Here is a 20,053-nt window from a genome sequence, read left to right on the forward strand (position 1 = left end):
CGCACGAGAACAGAAATCGTTGTCGTTCGATATTAATGAGACAACTTATTCTCGTGTGTGTCAGCGGGTGCAGGAACACACGCCAGCAAGCTTCTGTTGGGAAAAAAAAGAAAGAAAAGACCGAGGGCATGCCGTTCCTAGGTCGCGCCAACATAGAGCTACACAGAAGGGGTCCGCATTTGGTGCTCGAAAGAGGCAGGCAGCACGATTTGTAAAACGCTTGAGCGAATAAATAATGGACTTCAGGCCTGAAAAATAGAACAATTCATGGATCAAGAAAATATTTGAGTAAAAACCAAATTATAGTTTTATAAGTAATTTTATGAAGTTTGAAATAAATATATAAGAAGAATTTCATCTTAATTTGCATAAAAGTATTTTTTAAAAATGATTTCTAAACACCCTTTAAATCTAAAAAAAATAAGTTATGTACTTTTTCAAATTGTTTTCTTTTTTAATTTTTATTCACAAGGTACTTAAATTTCCCTTTGCCTTCTTTAATATGATTAGTTTCTAACTTTGCAATTCCATTTGGGTCTTACACCGGCACACTAGAGAAATTGAAGGCGTCTAGTGCTTATTTATTTATTTAATTTCATAATATTACAGGACAATGGAAGATTTGAGTCGTATAATATTTACTCACATCAAATTTTCTGAAAAAACTGCGTAAGCTTATATTTCATATTAATTTATATTAATAAATTATTTGAATGTATTAATCAATAATAAATGTATGGCGGAACTCTCGCTCACATAGACAAAATCAAAATTTTTAATTACGATGTATGGTGAGTTGGTGACATTGAGAAGTTCCTTGTACCAAAGTGAGAGTCAGGCTAAAAAAATGGTTACGAAAAGAATATCATCATTTTATTAAATCATTCCCAAACTGAATAAAGGGCGTGCACATGGCCTGATTGGCACTAGACAAGGGCGTGGGAAAGAAAAATGATCCAATAATACAATGCATTATCCACAGGTCACAACCCTACAACTACAACTGAAATCTACATCCTTCCTCATAGAGTCGTTGGCCATATCTGTAGCAATCTCAGAAATACTACGTTGAAGGTGACACTGAAAAGCAGGCAGGAGATAACGGAAAACGTGATTCCATTGCCATGATATGCTGTTCTGTTTCATATACATAGCAGGAACGAGTTTGAGCTTGGACATTCACAAAAACCCAAATGTGCTGCAAATTTGGAGATCTTAATTCTTTTCAATTTCTAAACCGTCAGAATTGAAAAGCATCAGTTGAGAAATACCTTGTTACACATTTTTGTCTAGTTTGGCAGCTTCTGTCTTTAAAATATGGCTATTCAAATGCTTGGATCTCTGCATCAGTCGATTTATCTTTTGCCTGTAATGATGAATCCCAAATTCTCTATGGTAAACTCCAAGATACAATCAATTCCAGCCTTACTAGTCAGTAGTTACAATGGTAAAGCTGGTGAAGAAAAACAGAAAAGTTTGACTCATTTGGAGTAAAACTATGGACTTACAATGGAATTTTCTGGCATCCAATCAGGAATCTTATTTGAAAGAACAGTGACATATTGCTCCATTGCTTGCTCTTGACTCATAACCCCAAGTTGCTGCCAAGCATTCCTTCCACAACCAAAAAACCTACTTATTCTACAACTAATAGGGACAAAAGGGCTAGAATTAAGCATTAGAAACAAAAAGCGAAAGGAATGAACGTCTAGAGGAGGGAAAAAAACGAACAAGTAACTACATTACAGAGTTGAAGTTAATTAAATACCATTTAGCTCGGGCGGAAAAATTCAGTGCCATTGGCTGAGGTTTCTGGCAAGGCCCGTGAGTGGCGATCTTGTGAAATCCATATAGCTGCATCTTTACATCGTTGCCAAGATTCGCTATTCGGTTAGCATTGCTCTTGGATTCAACAAACGAAACTGCAGCACCAAAAAGCCTCTCCAATTCAGTACTCTCTATTCCCTCCCAATCATCCTCTTCCAACCATTCTTCCCTTTCTTCGTCATCCGTTCCCTTCTTACTAGACTCATCAATCTCATTGCAATTCCCATCGTAATCCGGGTTCGAGATCTCAATCTCTTCATCCACTTCGCTTGCCTGACTCCTCTGGCTGCTTTCATCAACATGATTCTCTGTTGATTCCACAGCTTCAATTCCACTGAAAACTCCGTTCTCATCAATCTTCTTGGCATCATGTATTTTGGGGGATCCGCAATTCGCCTCCAACAGCTTGCCGACAATTGATTCACCTTTAAATTCTTCGTAGTTTCTAGCGATCAGAACAACCTCCTCTGTTTTGCGAATATCATCTGATGGAACCCCATGATCGCAGAAGCCATGGCCACTTTATCGTCTACGTCATCACTGGAAGCAACAGAGAAGAGCTTAAAGAAAATTGACGGAAGCAGAAAAGAAACAACTAGAGTCAGAGCAAACTCCCACAAAAGTTCCATGGCTTGCTGGATGAGAGGGATACAGAGATGGAGGGAGAAAAGCAGTCTGTATTGGAATGCGAACTGGGGTATAGAGACGATGGGAATCACCGAGAGAAGAAAAGAATTTCGCATTCAAGAGGAAGGTATATTCTGTGTTGCATCCTCACTGTGCAATTAGGTGTCGGTCCTAAACATGTTTTACTTGGGGATTTATCAGTCGGTGTTGGAAAACGACCCTCCCACCACCACCGAGATAGTGTTGCTGCAACAAGAGATAGGACCTTTACTCTTTGGTGAAGACCAATTATATCTGCACGCTTGCGTGCGGAATGTCATGATTTTGGTGAATTTGGCATGAAATAAATGTGTATTAAACAAATGGACCCATAATATTATTTGTTTAATATTGTCTGGCTTAAAAGTTAAATGTAAAAAAAATAAAAAATAAAGCCTATAATAAACTACTATGTTATAGTTCTTTTATTACATGAAGATAGATGGTATAAATTTATAATTAATTATATATTTAGGTTTATCATGATAGTACAAAATATTATATTTCTCTATGTTTTAATTAAAAACCATTATAACAAGTACAAAAATATTTTTAGAAGTTATTTGATTAGGTATTTGTCTTTTGTATTATAAAAATATATACAAGTTTTTAACCATGAAAAATCAATTAAAATATTTCAAGCGCCAGAGAATTGGGTGTTTGGGATTTGTTTAAGATAATAATCATTTTTATGTTATTTGTTTTTTTAAAAATAATTATTCAATATTATTTACATTACAAATAAATTTTTTAAACAAATAGATAAATTATAAAATAGAATTACCAAAAAGAAAAAGATGAATTACAAAATATATAATATTCTAGTATTTCGTCGGAGATGAATTTTTTTAACACACATTAGTCTAAAATTTCGCCAAACGAAGAGTCTAACAAAAATGAAAAACTTGAAAACAGACCATACCGATTATTATTCATTCACATTGGTATCTGCCCTAACTCCTCAGTTAATTTGTGATGCTTGAAAATATATCGCAATAGCGTTCTGGTCTCTCCTATTTGGGACTTCCATTTGGCGAGTTCGATTAGGGTTTTTAGGGTTTCCTGCTGCGCTACTAGAGATGGGAGGAGGCAATGGGCAAAAGTCGAAGATGGCTAGGGAGAGGAACATGGAGAAGAACAAGGCCGCAAAGGGTAATGCTCGTTTCTTCTCTTCCTCTTTCTCTGTATTGAAGTTGATAATTTTACATTCATGGTCTTTCTGGTTGCCAAGAATCGGTTTGGAAAGATTTATAACCAGAATTGGAAATTTAAATATCTTGAAACAAAGTGTATCCACTTTTTACTTTGGATTTTGGAAATTTGAGACTGCTAGATCTCCTTATCCTTGTTCTTCGTAATCTGATGTACTCATCTTCCCTTTTGCAGGGAGCCAGCTGGATTCAAACAAGAAAGCGATGACCATCCAGGTAATCTGGTGTTTATAGCAGCTTTTCTAATGGAATTATTCATGCGTACACTGCTTCTTCTTCCTCCTCTTCTTCCTCGTACGGATTCATTAATCCGTCTGAAGTTCAATGGTTTTATATTGCTTTGTCTGTTATTTCGGCTTTATATTGCGTTGCTGCATAGAGTTCTGTCTTTTATTATCACTTCGAAAATATCAAATGATTGAGACTTTGATTGCCAACAATCTGCTGGTATTTGATCGTTTAAGTGAAAACATTTGTTGAGTATCTTCCGCATCTGAATTCCCTGTTCATCGTCAGTTGTTTAAAAGTAAAATGAGACTATTATGTTTAGGTAGTTATGCTTTGTGAACGTACGCACAGTGCAGTCAAACTCGAGAAATTGTGATTTACAGTTGATACAATGATAACTAATTCTTTAATTAGAGCTAATGTGAATCAACTATCATTCGGGATTCCCATATTTTGGTTTGTCAGCACTTACATATATTAAATTTCAATGTCTCGTTTTACGGGGTAAGACCAAGGGGATAAACAACTAAGTCAGCCTGGGGGATGCGTGTGTTTATTGTGTGTCCGCAAGAATGAGATCCCATCATTGGTTATTTACGAGGGGTGCATTTTCGAAATTCATCTTATAAGTAATATTTCATTTGACTGATATTAAATGCCTATTGCCTGAATCTGTCCCAAAAAATTAAGCATGATACTATCAAAAATGCGTGCATCTGTAAGATTTGAAAATGGATGCATGACGCAGTCTATTATTCAGTAACGTTTTGATCAATGATTGCAGTGCAAGGTGTGCATGCAAACCTTTATCTGCACCACATCGGAGGTGAAGTGCAAGGAGCATGCTGAAGCCAAACACCCCAAGTCTGATCTTTATACTTGCTTTCCTCATCTTAAAAAGTGAGTGGTCTAGTGACAATGGCCTCTTTTATGTATATCCATGAATCTCTATATCTTGATGTGCCTGTATGCTTGACTCCTGGGGAAGTGAGAGGAGAACAAAGATGGGGCGAACCCAAAAAGTTCAACTGTGTGATGATCAACGGTGTTAGCATCTGTGTTTTACAAACCCATATATCCTATATATGGGAGGTTTGACTATCATATAGCGTGCCAACATTCTGAAGCCGAAATGACTCATGTCTCATTAATTACATGTTCAGCAACGTGCAACATGTCAAGGTCTTTTTCCTCCTAACATCTCTTTCTGTTTTTCCTTCACCTATATCGATTGTCTTTATGCAAGGCTTGAGCTTTTATCTCAAAAACTTATCAGGGTTAGGTTCGGATTTACAGTTTAAATATAACGGTTCTATAAGGTGTTTATTTTAGTCTTATATTTTTTCTTCCAAGTGTACGACTTTTCCTCAAATGTCTGTATTAATTATACATAGTGAGGGGGTTTTCATCAAATAGTAGTTATAATGCGTATGAATAGAAAGGACATGATAGAGAAATCAACACATTTTTGTTATAACTAATTTAACTAATTTTTTCATATCTGCAAATTAATTATCTAGTTTTGCAAATTAATTATCTAGTTTTTATAAAGGATGAAACAGGATGTTTAATAAAGGCAATTAAAAAGAGCTCATCAAAAATTGAACCCAAAAAATCAGGTAATGGGATTCGAATTTAAGCCTTTGTGCGATGTAAGGGTGTTTTTTTTTTTTTTCCGGTCGTAGAAGGGGTAGGCAAAGGATTAGTTACAATGGACAATGTTGTCTTCATAATCTTAAAGAATTAGACTACATTAAGGTGAGTTAAAAAGATGACGAGCGGAAAGAGTCAGATTCCAATTAAGAATTGTTTGGGCTGTATGAGTTGGCCACACGCAAATATTTTCAGTGTTCATCGGTGAAATGCCGCCATGCTTCATGAAATCCATTACAAAATTACTTTTCCAATCTTAAATATAAAATCTTTATATAAAACCAAAAGAGTATATATTGTATTATTTTTGAGGGACGTGACTTTTAAAATTCACTCATCTCCCTGCGCTAAGCTTCTATGAAAACATCACTGGATAAAATCTCATTTCTGTGCATGTGCATCTTGGATATAATTTATTTCATACTTTGATCTCATTCTCGTGTCTATCTTATTCTTATTCCGTTATAAATCTTACCTTGGAACCAAAGCAAGCCTCCAGGTAGTCGGATCAGCGGAATCCGGCATTATTCGCAGAGCTCTCAATAATCAAACTACGGATAGACTATGAATGCGTTCCATGATGGAAATCAATTAAACAAATGCTAAGGATCCATATCCCCAACAAAAGAGCCTTCATATTCCTCTCCCACTCCGTCCTCTGAGAAATTCAGGGCCGGGGAAGGAGGAGGCAAGTGTTTAAACGGGAGCATTCCGAAGAGTCCTCAAATCAGATTAGTTCGCCGTCGTGACATAAAATTTCAAATTTCAATGCTCAACAAATTAAAATTAACATTATTCTTCACATGAAACAAGATTCATCATATTGTTGAGGAACACCAGAAAATAAACATCTATAACTAATTTATGGCAGATAAAGAGCAGGTTAGGGTATTATATTACAATCCCGAATATTTGAACTTAGGTCTATGAAGCCATATATAATAATATCACTGTGTCCTCATTCTGCTATTTTCTGCAGCCCTTACCTGAGAGAAATATGGATGTGCCTGAAGAATATACATCGAGACGGAGAAATAAATTAGAGCGTCGAAAGTTCAATAAGAAAAATTCGCTAACATTTATTATTATCTAGCACCAAAAGAATCATCTCAACTTTCATATAAATATATATATTGTCAATTTATTGACAGGGAGAAAAACAAAAGAAAGGAGCTCTTTTAAAGTTACCATAGCTTCCCTTGCAGTAAGCCTATCCTGGTGATCATATCGAAGGAGCTTATCAAGAAAATCGATTGCCTGCATGTCAGATATACGGAGAATTCAGAGACATACATAAATATGAAATCTTAGGACTTGCAAAGTTGCCGTTTAAAACTAAATAAAGGGTCCAGATACAAATGGGAACGTAGATTAAATGACCTCTGGAGACACAAGATGCTGATTATCTGAATTAATAAATTTAGACCAGGGTTTCCGACTGTGCCTGCAGAAGAAAACACCAACCAATAAAATATGATATAAAGCAGTAAATCAGTAATATTTATTTCTTCATCTATCAAGGGAAAACATAACAGAGGAAGCAAATCTTTTAAAGAGAGAGAAGACCATACATTGCAATGAAATATATGATAGAAGGTTGTGAATAAAATAAAACTTGCCATTAAAAGAAAGCAATTCACATACCTTCCAACAAGCGCATCGAGCTGAGGATCAAGCTCTAGATGATACTTATTCAGATATGCATTCAATTCATCAGTTCCAAGCACCTGCAGAGTACCCCAGATAAAGGGTACAAGTTAGATAGGTTCATTGGAAGGAGTGACAACAAATTAATATCTTTTAATGGTAAACAAGATATACATATTTAACCAAAGGGGAAAAAAAAAAAACAAACAAACAAACTTCAAATCACTGTCACAATCTAAAAGATGACGTTAAGTTGCACTGGACTTGCACAGCATATAGCCATAGAACATTTACCTTAGCTATCTTCACAAGTTGATCGTGGTTGTCATGCCCATAAAAGAATGGTTCCTTGCGGAATATCTACATGAAGTATAAATATCATAAAACAAATTATGCTTCTCTCTACATGGTTATTTTAAACTAGATTTTCCACATGAATAACACCAAAGGCATGCTACGTGTAATCCAGTGACACAAAGCCATATTCCTCACCATTCCAGCAAACATGCAACCAAGGCTCCACATGTCTAATGAGTAGTCATAGTCTTGCAAATCAACTAGAAGTTCAGGCCCCTTAAAGTATCTGAAATCAAAAAGTACATGACCATTTAAGAACCAAAGAAACAACAACAAATCCTCACAATGAAATACTTAAAAGTGTAAGCACTTTTGAATATCAGTCCCCCCTTTCGAGGATTTGGATTTAGGCAAAGATTTATATCAAGTTATCAACAAATACAAGTGCCAAACATAAGGATAGTAAGTCGTTACAGTCAGACAGCACAATCAGACATTAAAGTCCCTTAAACCACACATGATTGCAAGGATATATTTATCTTACATAAGACGAGCATCATTTACATATATTTCGAAGTAGGAGATCAAAGCCTTCAGAAAAAATGCTCATCTAAATGGTCTTCTGATAAAGCACAGCTCTATACTGGTATTCTAATGTGTGTTGCTCTGGGCCAACGCCCATCATCTTCTAATCACAAAGTTTCTGTTGTTTTACATTGAAATAAAAATGAATTGGGTGATAGCTTATTACAAGCAACACTTGCATTACTATAATAAAACACAGACAAGGATATTTCTCAAGATTACAGTATTTTGTTGATCCACAATAAGGAGACAGCAATGATTTGAATGCCGAAACATTTTATGAGAGATACATCCGACATTTTTTAAAATTGTCAAATTTTCATGTTATTTGGGTTGACAAGCCAAATTATGCTACTTCGGACGAATCCATCAATCGTTGGCATACAAGATTTTAAAAAGCCGACCAGCAAAATGTTGTATCTCATTATGTGGTAAGTCCAAATGCAAGCTTAACCCCTTCAAAGATGCCTTAACAGTACTGCTTGATGTCACTTGATACCATCAACACACTCACAATTCTGCTCACTGCCGTTTTACATATTCGTGTCTTTACCATTAGAGTTGAGGTTGAGACTACAGTTAAATGGTCATTGAACACTACCTTGAAGCCACACGAACATTGTATTCCCTTCCAGGATGATAAAATTCAGCAAGACCCCAATCTATCAAGCGAAGTTTTCGCAGTTCATGATCTATCATAACATTGTGAGGCTTGACATCTCTATGCATTATGCCTTGAGAATGACAGTAATCCAAGGCCTACAAGGTAAAAACAAAAATAAGGTCAAGTTCTCAACACACTTTTCTTTGGAAACAGAATGGGGCCAAAAGGCTCCCTCTGCATGTTTGTGACAAATTTCAAGTATTGCATCATGCATATACAAAAGCCTACATGCATGTGGCAAATGCAAAACTCTATATCAAGCCCTGTCCAAGACAAGGTACTGTTACTACTTTTGTGGATAACATTATGTTCAATTGGAGACAGAACATAAAGTGGCAGTTGCATGTAACCCAAACGAAATTGAAGAAACAAATTACCTTAAGGAGCTCGTAGATGTAATAGCGGATGTCATAATCAGTCAAGGTTGGATACAAAACTTTAAAATCTGTACTGTTGACATACTCAAATATTAAGCTGGGGGTTTTTGAATGCTGATCTCTGACAATATCGAGAAGCTTGACAATGTTTGGGCCACCACAAAGGTTCTGGAGTATTTTAATCTCTCTTTTAATCTGCACATGAATGTTGAAGAGCTTATAGGTAACACAAACTTCTTAGATGACTTCAAAAGATATAGAACTTGAAACAGAGAATAACAAAACGAAGTTACTAGATGAAGCCAAGTGATGATGCTCCCTAGTAACGATTATATCATTGCATATTCCATGCCTTCTACAAAATATAAATAGCTTATATTCTTTTTTTAAAATATGCCTTAGTTGTGCGAAATGTACTCATTTCATGAATTTAAAGAATTTCCTGCCCTTTTCTCTTGTTAGTTTGTGCTGTGAATCATGACCTGATTAGTCATTTGACTACATGATCAAAAATTCATACAATGAAATTGTTTCGCAGCAGATTTTAGATAAACAGTTTGTGCATCGCTTATTCACCTTGGGCTCATCCATATCACCAAAGTTGGTCAACCTAATTAAGGTTGCCACAAGCTTATACACTCTTCATCTTTCTGGTTACTTTTAGATGTAGGACTTCTATTCTTCGGCATTGTTCATGTCACAGCCTTCATTTTTTTGTTTTGTTTTGGGGTTTAGATTTGTACACTGGAACATCAGCGGTCCGGCATTTTTTTTTGACAGGATTTTCAAATCTTGCAGCCATGAGGCTCTGATATCGTGTTGTATAGGATTGTGCTTTGGCTCACCCATATCACCAAAATAGCTTAAGCTACTGGCTATGATTACCACGATTTTACATACCCTTCATCTTTCTTATTACCCATAAATGTTGGACTTCTAGACTCCAACATAGTTTATAGAAGCAGTCTGGCCCGAGTTGGGGGCTGGTTGATGACTTGCACTGCTGCAGCAGGCCCTTAGGGGAAGGGAGAAAGAAAATTAAAAATGAACAGAGAAATTTACCTTCTTCTTTTTGACTGGCTTCAGAATTTTAATTATGCAGCGTTCATTGCTATTAACATTGATGCCTTCAAACACCTCACTATACTTTCCCCTTCCTACTTTCCGCACAACCTCATAATCATCTTGATCACTGTGACAAGCAAAATGAGGATTTGCTTAAAAAATGCACATGATACGTTAACAAATAACATTGCAAGTGGGGAAAAATGTAAAATCAAGAGGATTTGAGCTACAAGACATTAGTCTCATAACCAAGGAAAGGATAAAACATTATAGAAATCTTCCAGAGGTCCCAAAGTTACCCATTTCATTTCAATATAACTGAGCCAGGAACTTATACAACTCATGCAAGCAAACCTGGCTCAAAAGATAAAGATGTATATGTAATTAGATTCAAACAACAAATATCATGAACCGGATCGAATTTTAATTTAAAAAAAATGATCCTCCATCAGATTCTCCCTTTTCTTATCACAAAGAGCGACAGCAAAAGATGTAATCAAAGAGATATGACGGTATCTATTATATACATACACACACATATATATAACATGGTTTCCCCTCCATCACTTGGCTGATAAGAAACTAAAAGATTAAATAAAATACGCCGATAATTTGTCGGACCTCTAGAGAACAAAAAAGGAGGATGCACAACAGCTAAAGAACTAGATACAAAGAGATTCGAAACTTAAAAATCTTCATTCATTATGAATTGTAGCTGGTAACCAATGAAAGGACCGGTAAAACAGATCCCGCAAAACGAACTAGGATGAGAAATCAAGAACAAAGCAAATAAACGAGGAAAAGATTGGGCACAATTAGGGTTTCAGGTAATACCCCCATTGAACAGTGAGAGACTCGTAATCCCAATACTCCTTGGGGCGAAGGACATTGACATCCGCGTAGACGCGCGCCTTCGACATGGCTCGGCAATAGAAATCCAAGATCTCGCCCTTATGGTGATCGGGCTTGTTGCGCAGGTGGATGATGGTAGGGGGGGTGGCGATAGTATCGATGGGGAAGATAGGGAAGGAGGGGATGCGCACGTTAGGTGGGTGCGCAACCGGCGTATGCAAGGCGACGAGGGCGCACACTAGTGATAAAGGGAGGAGTATGGCTGGTTCATGCGCATATATCATGTGCGGTGCCACCTGCCCAAGTCATCCTGCCTTTCGACGCTGGGCTGCATCTGCTCCCATGTCTCGCCAAAAACTAGTTTTTGGGTGCGTAAAATATCTCTCCCGGGGGGAATTCTTGTGTATGACCCACCGTGTGGGACCGCGCCAAGAATATCATGACGTGGCAGATCATGACTGGCATTCATCGCTGCAAAAGAATCCCGTGACGGGGTTAGCTTAAACTAAAACTTGCGTAAATCCTTCGACATGAATAGAAAAGTAGTAATATAATGGTATTAATTAAACATGGTTCGGAGCACGGGAAAAGAAGCGAGAATGCCGCCGTTATACGTCTGGGACCCTGGACTCCAGCAATTTTTCATTAGGCAGGGGGAGATTTGCTTCATAAGTACTCTCTCTTCTTTCTGATCTTTAATAAAAAAACTTATTTAATTTTTATTTTAATTATAAATATAAGGTTTTAATTTATTTTATCTCTTATATTTATCTATTTTTTAAGGTAGTCTTTATAATAATAGTAGTTTTAACCATTGCATTTGATTAGTAAAGGTATTTTAAGAAAGACAACATCTACTTATTATAAATAACTAACTCAACTAATATTCTTAATCTACTCAAATTAGTCAACTAACTTTTATATTAACGACTGAAGGTGGTATTAAAGTGTGTTGAAACTATTAATTATATTGAAGTGAATTTTTCACCCAGGAAATTAATACTAGTTTTATTAATAAATTGATTGACAGAAGCCTTAAAAAAAAGGTAGCCTTAATGAGAATATTACAGAATTCAAGACTTTATAAGGTCCATCATTCAAGACTACTTTGCACTACGTCACTTCACTTAGGGTCTGTTTGGTTTGAGGGGAGGGAGGGGAGGGGAGGGGAGGGGAGGGGAGGTTTTATCCTCACCTTGTTTGGTTTGATTAAAAAGGAGGGGAGGGGAGGGTATTTAATGATCCCTTGTTTGGTTTAAGGAGGGGAGGGGAGGGATAGTAATAATCAATTTACCATTTTACCCTTACATATTAGTTTATGTTTTTTATTGATATATTATATAAATTAATTTACATCTTAATTTAAATTATATAATTTAATAAAAATTCAGTCTTATCATGTTAATATGTGTATTAAAAAATTGGTATAGTAATTTTTTATTCTAATTAATATAATAATATATTTAAAATAATCAAATTAACAAATTTTATATGCTCTAAGAAAAATGAAATTTTATTTTCTTTAGGCTATCTTTTTTTCCAGCTTTAAATATATTTAATAAATAATATATTTATAAAAAACAATTAATTTTATATATTATAATTTTTTATTTAAATAATTTTTTATTTTTAAATAATTTTTATAATATATTTTTAATTATAATAATGTATATATTTTTTTATTTTTTACTTAGGATAATATATTTTTTATTTGAAATAAATATTCTAATAATATATTTTATGGGTAGGAGTGAAATATTAAAAAAACCATAAGGGCATGATGGTCCAAATTTTGACTCCCCTCCAAAAACCCCCATTTGGAGGGGAGCCAAAATGGGGGAGGGGAGGGGAGGGGACATTTTAGCTCCCCTCCCCTCCAAATTTTTAACCAAATGAGGGGAGGGGTTCATTTTCCCTCCCCCCCTCCCCCTCCTCCAACCAAACACACCCTTAGTGCTTCACTCAACCTCTTGTTAGTTACGCTCCTAGTTAGAACTCCTCATAAGTAACCTTTTCTAACTAGCCGACTCTTAATGAAAGTATTATTGTAACAAGTAGAAGTCTTTGAAAAACTATCCCCTAAAAAAATTGTGCTCATTACCATGAATTACAGGCAATATTACAATGAAGAAGCACGATTGTATTTACAACGGAACGCATCATGCTTGCCCGTTTTTTTCCTTTTCGTGAAAAAAGCTTGCCCCACTTTGCCAAGTGACATAAAAGATCCAACTTTCTCGTTGCAAGTCTTTTGCCAAGTGGGAGGATGTGGTGAATGAGCAATGAAACGGAGGCTGAAGACACGAACGAATGAGCCAACAAACTCGAAAGATTTTGTAACCCAAAAATTTCTACCTTCGTCTAGCTAAAGTTTCGACTGATGTGTACGCTCAGCGCCTCGATTACAATACCGATGCATCCACGCAATTATATGGCGAGATCAATTTTTAAGATGTTTTACACATGATACATAAACAAGCAAAACGTTCATGGATAAACATACACACAAACGAGCGCCATCACAACCTAAGACAGTTCCAAGTTTTATTTAATTTGATGTGCTCATTCATTAATTCATTAATAGAATCCAAAATCCATGGGGGTTTTGTCAGTGTTTATTTCATGGTACACGCCTTGGAGAGCGGACAAGTGGTTGAAGATGCTCGCATATTTACAAGCCACGCATTGTTAAACTTGGGGGAATTGCATACAAATCAAAATATATAGAAGGGGATTGAACGATGCTGGATGAAGATGAGAAATGATATATTTGTTATTCTTTCCCCTACATTCATACAGCTTTAGGCTGAATCTGCTCAAAGTCAAAAACTTCAAACATTAGACGTCTTACATCACGTTCCCATAAACAGCATTGCAAGACCATTCCAGCCGTGGTGGCGGGGTTCCTCATAAAACGGTCCTGTACCTGCTCAGAATATGGATGGAGATGTTTGTCCCTGGTGATTCTCCTGGCCATGTCTAAATGGTCACCAAATCCTACAGGAATTTGTTTTTGACAAAGAAAAAACACCGTAAGTACATAGCATCCAATGAAGAAGGATTTTGGAGAAATAATTATCTATATTAATCAACCAGTGCTTCGTTGGGTTGCCTAGAAGTACTGTTGATATGGGAATGGAATGAAGACAGCCATTTATGCACGCTTGGCAGATAGAATGAATCTCCCATTCCATTCCTTTAGTAGTGTTCACTTCCTATAAATTTGGAAATGGATATTCCCTGGTGATTTGGATGTAATGGTGCTTCATTTGTGAGAATGAGATGATCAATTGCTACTTTTCTCTTCTTCTTTTTTTTTTTTTTTTTGGTAAGATGCTACTTTTCTCTTTTATGATATATGCATTGAATTACAAAATAAAACATTTGATTAACTAAACTATTATTATTAGTGCTACTTAAAAACTACATTCGTTTATTAAAAATTTCTTGTTTTGTTATTGGCATAAAAATATTTCTACAAACCTGAAAAGTAACAAATCAATATGTTTTACCAAATATTAAATATATGTATTAATTAAAAAAATAATGAATATTATATAGTTCTATCCTAAAGGTATAAGTGTAATAGTCATTCCAATTATATTCTTATTTTCATCCAACCAAACACAACTATCAAGTAGAAAATCTATTTCTTTCTTTCCATAACACAACATAATTTTTCCATTTTATCAATATTCATCTCATTCTCATCCCCATTCCACAAATGCAGGTAATTGTCGGATAGAAAACAGAAAGATTAGCAGTACCTGTATCTTTTGGCCGAGGTATTCTAGCCTCTCATAGCAAAATCGAGGATGCTCAAATTTGTATTTCGATGGATGCAAGAAACAAAGCTGCAATGAAGTGGGATATTCAATTGGACATCAGCATTTAGAATAGAAGCAAAAAGGAAAAAAGCAACCAAAAAAAAAACACACACACCAAATTAGAGCTACCTGTAAACCAAGTCCAAGTTCTATATTCCGAGCTTCAGTAAGTTCTTGAATGCTATCTGTCAATTCTAAAGGATATCCCAGAGCTTGCATAACCTGCGGTCTGCTATCATAATCCCAAACATTACCTCTGAACCGATGCATTCCTGGAGGAACACAAGCTCTGAAGAGCCTTGGATGTGCAAACAGAGCATCTGCAGGAGGCTGAACAAAGAAAAGTAAACATAATTGCTGTACTTCTCTCCAATGGCAACAAGATCAACAAAATTAACTATAAGGTCAACAAAATCCATGAGATAGGAGTCTTATTTTAGGGCATGGGCTTAAAACATTCAAATATGATTAGACATCACTCAGAACCTTATGTGTTAACTCTAAATCAAATATCACTGTAGCAGAAGACATGGAGAGCTTGCCTTGTATGTAGCCACATCTTGCCAGCTTAGCTTGCCTTCAAATTCAGCAGATACATAATCGACATCTTCAAGTTGTCTACGTACTCTGGGTTGGCAATCCTCAGCATCTGGATCCATTCCAAATGCTTCAAAAAGAACGCGATATACTTCTGGCATGCCAAAACACAGATAGATTGCACCAAACAAAGCCCAAAATACAGACCTGTGATAGATTAACAAATTTGAAAATACAAGTCAATAAACGGGCAGTTCTTTTCATCAACAGATCAAGGACAAGAGCATATCCATTGATTAAGACGGTTCTGCAATAAATTGATGATTCTGGAATGCATTAAAAACATTTTATTCAAGCTATTATAAGAGATATCGTGGAATGCATTGAAAGTATTTTGTTGAAGGCTAGTCAAAAAACTATCTTGGAAATTTAACAAGTCATCGGATTCAGAGATAAATAACAAAACTTATAGCAGATACAGTTAACTCAAGATTCATGCTAAGGATGGTTAAATCAGATACTTCATATAATAAGCTTCTAGCAAGAGCATTGGCCTCAGAGTACAAGGTCCAAAGCATGCAAGTATTCACTTGAAACGCATTCAACATCAACACAGTTTCTTTTCTCTACTCCAAATAATACTGGGCATAAATCTCCTGCTGCAATAAGAAGCAACTAAGAAGACCATAAATAATACTCTACTGGTCCTTAATATAAGATCTAATTACAGAGTTGACGTTGGTCCTCTATATAAGATCTATTTCACATGTTTATCAATTTTTTCCTAAATTAACCCTATTAATATTTTCTTAACAATAATCAAGTAGAAGAAGAAGGGAGAGAGTTAAGGAAGATACTTTAAGTGTTTCAGAAAAAACACATCATATTAACCAATTTAACTAACATTCTCAATCTACTCAAATTAGTTAGTTAGGTCTTATATTAAGGATAAGAGGAATACTTTGTTTTTAGTCGTAGGACTTAAACTCAGGCATCTAGGTAATAGGACCTTAGGTCCTTAATCATACTAAGGTTTTTTTTTTTTGTGGGTTTATTAATAAAATTTAGAAAGTATTATACTGTGTTTTAATGATGATGAATGATGATAAAATAAAAGGTAAGCTTAATGCGTCAAAGAGAATACTAAATCAGGGCAGCAGAGCTGCTCGAAGAATATGGGCCAATTGTAATAAATCGGCACAGAAAGTGCAGGATATAATAGAAAAATTACAACTAGTAGAAGCCACAGCATGCTTGCAGAATTATCCCTACCGCATTTTCACTGGAATTATTTCTAACTATGATGCAACTCCGAAAAAGAGATAACGTAACAAACCAATTGACAACCTAAGTCATTCAGCAAGTCAGAACCATATGCAGAATCAATTACTCAGAGATGCAGCAATACTAATTGATACGAAAATCTCAAGAAAAGAATGAGAGAAAGAGAAAAGACATATTGAAGTTAGAAGAGCTACTTTACGGGTGCTTCCCTCTCCTTTCTCACCAACTTGTCCATATCATCATATGGGAAGATCAGATTCTGCAAGCTAGCGGCTTTAATCCACTTGGGCAAGTTTCTCTTTCCAATTAAACCAAATAACCTCTCCCGCATTGGACCCGGTGACTCCCTCGGATATCTCTGTAAGAAATATTCTGCCAGCGCCAGCTCAAGCAAGAACATACTGCCCTAAAAACAATAGCCTAGTGTGGCCGGATCTCACGTGCCTTGCCTTTGTTCTCTCACACGATGGATGTTGAAAAGCCAAGTATAACAAAGTATCGAATTGCTTTGCCGGATTATCTTCGCCGAGGCTTTCTGACGGCTCAAGTGAGTATCCCAGAGCTTGCTTCGCTTCAAGCAAGTACTCGTCCATCCATGTCTTATCAGCATTGTTAAGCCGAGAAGAAGGTAAGCAGGAACTCAGTAAAGGAAACGATTTGAGGGACAATTGAGGGCTATTGAGAAACCTCTGAGCTAATTTATTGTCATCAAGAGGAGGCCGTAAAATGAACTTCCTCGGCGGTGCCTTTTTCTTCGGAGAGGTTACTTTCTTACGTTCAGCGAGCTCCTTCAGAAGTCGTTGAGGACTATTTTTAGGAAGTTCTTGTGGTGGGTCTAAGGCCACAGCCAAAATACGAAAGCTTTGTGAGGTACGATTTTGGATTCCGGGGTTTCTGGTGAGCGTTTGAAAACGAAATGAAGAAAGTGAGGATGAGAAGGAGTAATTAGAACCCTGGGATGGTTTTGGGGAAGGAGGGAAAGGATGAAGGAAGAAGAAAGTTCCATTATCAAAAGCTAATTGTAGGGTTTTCGTCTTGATGGTCGACAGAGAGATGGAACGGCACAAGATAAGGCGAAGCAGAGTGGCACAGCCATGGGCGGGACTGGCTTGAGCTCGATAGATATTTCGGGTGAACATTATGTTTATTCCCAGTCTAACGGCGCCGTCGTATCAATGATTTTTGCTTTCGCCATCATCAGTGTGACAGTGTCACCTTTTTTTTTTTTGCCAGAAGTATTGGGCCTATTAAACTGGGCTGTCATATGTCGAAAAGCCCAAATATTGCCGACCAGTTATCATACGCTGGAGGGGAACTTGGTCCCCGCCTGAACCACATAAAACAGTAAAAAAATTTATTTAAAATATTATATGATGAAAAGTGAAAATACTAAATCGGAATCATTCATTTGAAAATTGAGTTTAAATTTTTGAAGAAGTCGTTTGCCTAAAAAATACGTGAGGATGAGAAGGAGTAATTAGAACCCTGGGATGGTTTTGGGGAATGAGAAAGAAAAAGTTCCATTATCAAAAGCTAATTGTAGGGTTTTCGTCTTGATGGTCGACAGAGAGATGGAACGGCACAAGATAAGGCGAAGCAGAGTGGCACAGCCATGGGCGGGACTGGCTTGAGCTCGATAGATATTTCGGGTGAACATTATGTTTATTCCCAGTCTAACGGCGCCGTATCAATGATTTTTGCTTTCGCCATCATCAGTGTGACAGTGTCACCTTTTTTTTTTTTGTTTTTGCCAGAAGTATTGGGCCTATTAAACTGGGCTGTCATATGTCGAAAATCCCAAATATTGCCGACCAGTTATCATACGCTGGAGGGGAACTTGGTCCCCGCCTGAACCACATAAACAGTAAAAATGTTATTTAAAATATTATATGATGAAAAGTGAAAATACTAAATCGGAAATCATTCATTTGAAAATTGAGTTTAAATTTTTGAAGAAGTCGTTTGCCTAAAAAATACGTTCTGTATCTGAACTTTTTTTAAATCAAATATTAAAATTGTTGACTTGAGAAATAATTTCAACTTTGCCGCTTTTCGACCCACTTCATTATCTCTTTCTCTTTCCTTTTGAGTTTTGTAGAGAATTGCAATTCATGACCCAATCCCTTCAGTACATTCATTTTTCTGCAAAACATAAAAAAGATATAAGTAGATTTTATGGAAAGATTACTGCTTATCATGATTATTAAATTTAAAATTAATATATAAAATAAATTAAATAAATATAAAATCTACTTATGCTTGCCCTCATGTCCAATATAAATCAGTCCAACTAATTTATCGGAATAAAAAAAATAACACTTAACTCATTAAATTTGTCTGAAATTAATTTTGTTTAACTTCATCATATTAAATGAGCTATATTTAAGCATCAAATACTTGGCAAAATTAATCAATAAGCATTAAAATTGAATTTCACGAGAAAATACCAGTGCAGCTTTAGATCTTTAAATTGAATTTTATGAGACCATTAAAATTTCATGTCAACAGTTTAGAATTATAGCAGAGGTTCAGTGGAAGGGGCAAAAAAAAGCAGTAGATTGTCTTCCATTCACAAGCAGAAACCTTTTTTTCTTTCCTGGACCAATGTTCTCAAGTAGAACTTGAAAAATAAAAATGCAAAATTTATCCACTTGCAACATTACAGACTTCACCAACACTGTAAATACTAAATACTCTTACTGCTCACGAGCACGTACTTTCTTGCTGCGTGGTCGTCCTCACACTTCGTTGCCTACTTGCTTCACGGAAATGTTTATCGGGGCGAAAGATCGTTTGCTTCCTCAGTTACTTCTAATTGGTTTTTTCCCCCTTCCCTTTGTCAGTCCCAGATATACTTATTGACAACTTGCATTTTCTTCAACTTATTAGACGGATTGTTTTACCTCCTAGTTGTCTCAGATTTCTCTTCGTCCATAGCTTTTAGATAATTGCTTGCCTGGGACTACTCTGTCTCTGGTTATGAAACTTCTTCCTGTGTTGGTGAATCAATGGGGTTTTTCTGAAAAGAGAGCTGAAGAAATAAGAGGAATTATATCAAATGCACTAGTACAAATTTACGCTTCATTTCCTTGACGGATCATATGTCGTTAAGGTCATCAATCATAGTGACCAGCATCGAAAAGTAATGGCAAGAAGCTATCTGCTATATATATATATATATATATATCATTTCTTATGGTCCTTGACTCCATTGATTATATTCATTCCATTTGGGTATCCATCCATCCTTTCCTATTTCCAAATACCTTGAGACCCTTCTGATGGAGCTAGTGAAAAGGGACGGGTTCAGTGTAGGCTTGTGGTGTAATGTCA

At 36.0% G+C, this 20,053-nt stretch overlaps 3 protein-coding genes and 1 pseudogene across 3 annotated transcripts; 1 reads left to right on the top strand and 3 right to left on the bottom strand.

The window, feature by feature from the left end:
* Positions 1–848: 848 nt before the first annotated feature.
* Positions 849–2,456, bottom strand: LOC114722368 (acyl-CoA-binding domain-containing protein 3). The gene is made up of 5 exons (XM_028908384.1): positions 2,440–2,456; positions 1,769–2,347; positions 1,509–1,614; positions 1,272–1,366; positions 849–1,137 (listed from the first exon to the last, which is right to left on the bottom strand). Exons 1-4 carry the CDS (start codon positions 2,454–2,456, stop codon positions 1,322–1,324), a joined length of 747 nt encoding a protein of 248 aa, XP_028764217.1. The 3' UTR covers positions 849–1,137; positions 1,272–1,321.
* Positions 2,457–3,534: 1,078 nt separating this feature from the next.
* On the top strand, positions 3,535–5,269 carry LOC114722357 (uncharacterized protein At2g23090-like). Its single transcript, XM_028908374.1, has 3 exons — positions 3,535–3,645; positions 3,880–3,920; positions 4,717–5,269. The coding sequence occupies exons 1-3, from the start codon at positions 3,573–3,575 to the stop codon at positions 4,834–4,836; spliced, it is 234 nt and encodes a 77-aa protein (XP_028764207.1). The 5' UTR covers positions 3,535–3,572; the 3' UTR covers positions 4,837–5,269.
* Positions 5,270–6,331: 1,062 nt separating this feature from the next.
* Positions 6,332–11,411, bottom strand: LOC114722373 (casein kinase II subunit alpha-2). The gene is made up of 10 exons (XM_028908387.1): positions 11,055–11,411; positions 10,218–10,347; positions 9,156–9,350; positions 8,716–8,873; positions 7,725–7,815; positions 7,527–7,592; positions 7,230–7,312; positions 6,966–7,029; positions 6,774–6,842; positions 6,332–6,592 (listed from the first exon to the last, which is right to left on the bottom strand). The coding sequence occupies exons 1-10, from the start codon at positions 11,354–11,356 to the stop codon at positions 6,533–6,535; spliced, it is 1,218 nt and encodes a 405-aa protein (XP_028764220.1). The 5' UTR covers positions 11,357–11,411; the 3' UTR covers positions 6,332–6,532.
* Positions 11,412–14,779: 3,368 nt separating this feature from the next.
* On the bottom strand, positions 14,780–17,815 carry LOC114722369 (ribonuclease III domain-containing protein RNC1, chloroplastic-like; annotated as a pseudogene).
* Between the last annotated feature and the right edge of the window lie 2,238 nt (positions 17,816–20,053).

This window comes from Neltuma alba, unplaced genomic scaffold, assembly GCF_004799145.2.
Source record: "Neltuma alba isolate B1F8T4 unplaced genomic scaffold, ASM479914v2 tig00012090_pilon, whole genome shotgun sequence".
NCBI lineage: Eukaryota > Viridiplantae > Streptophyta > Magnoliopsida > Fabales > Fabaceae > Neltuma > Neltuma alba.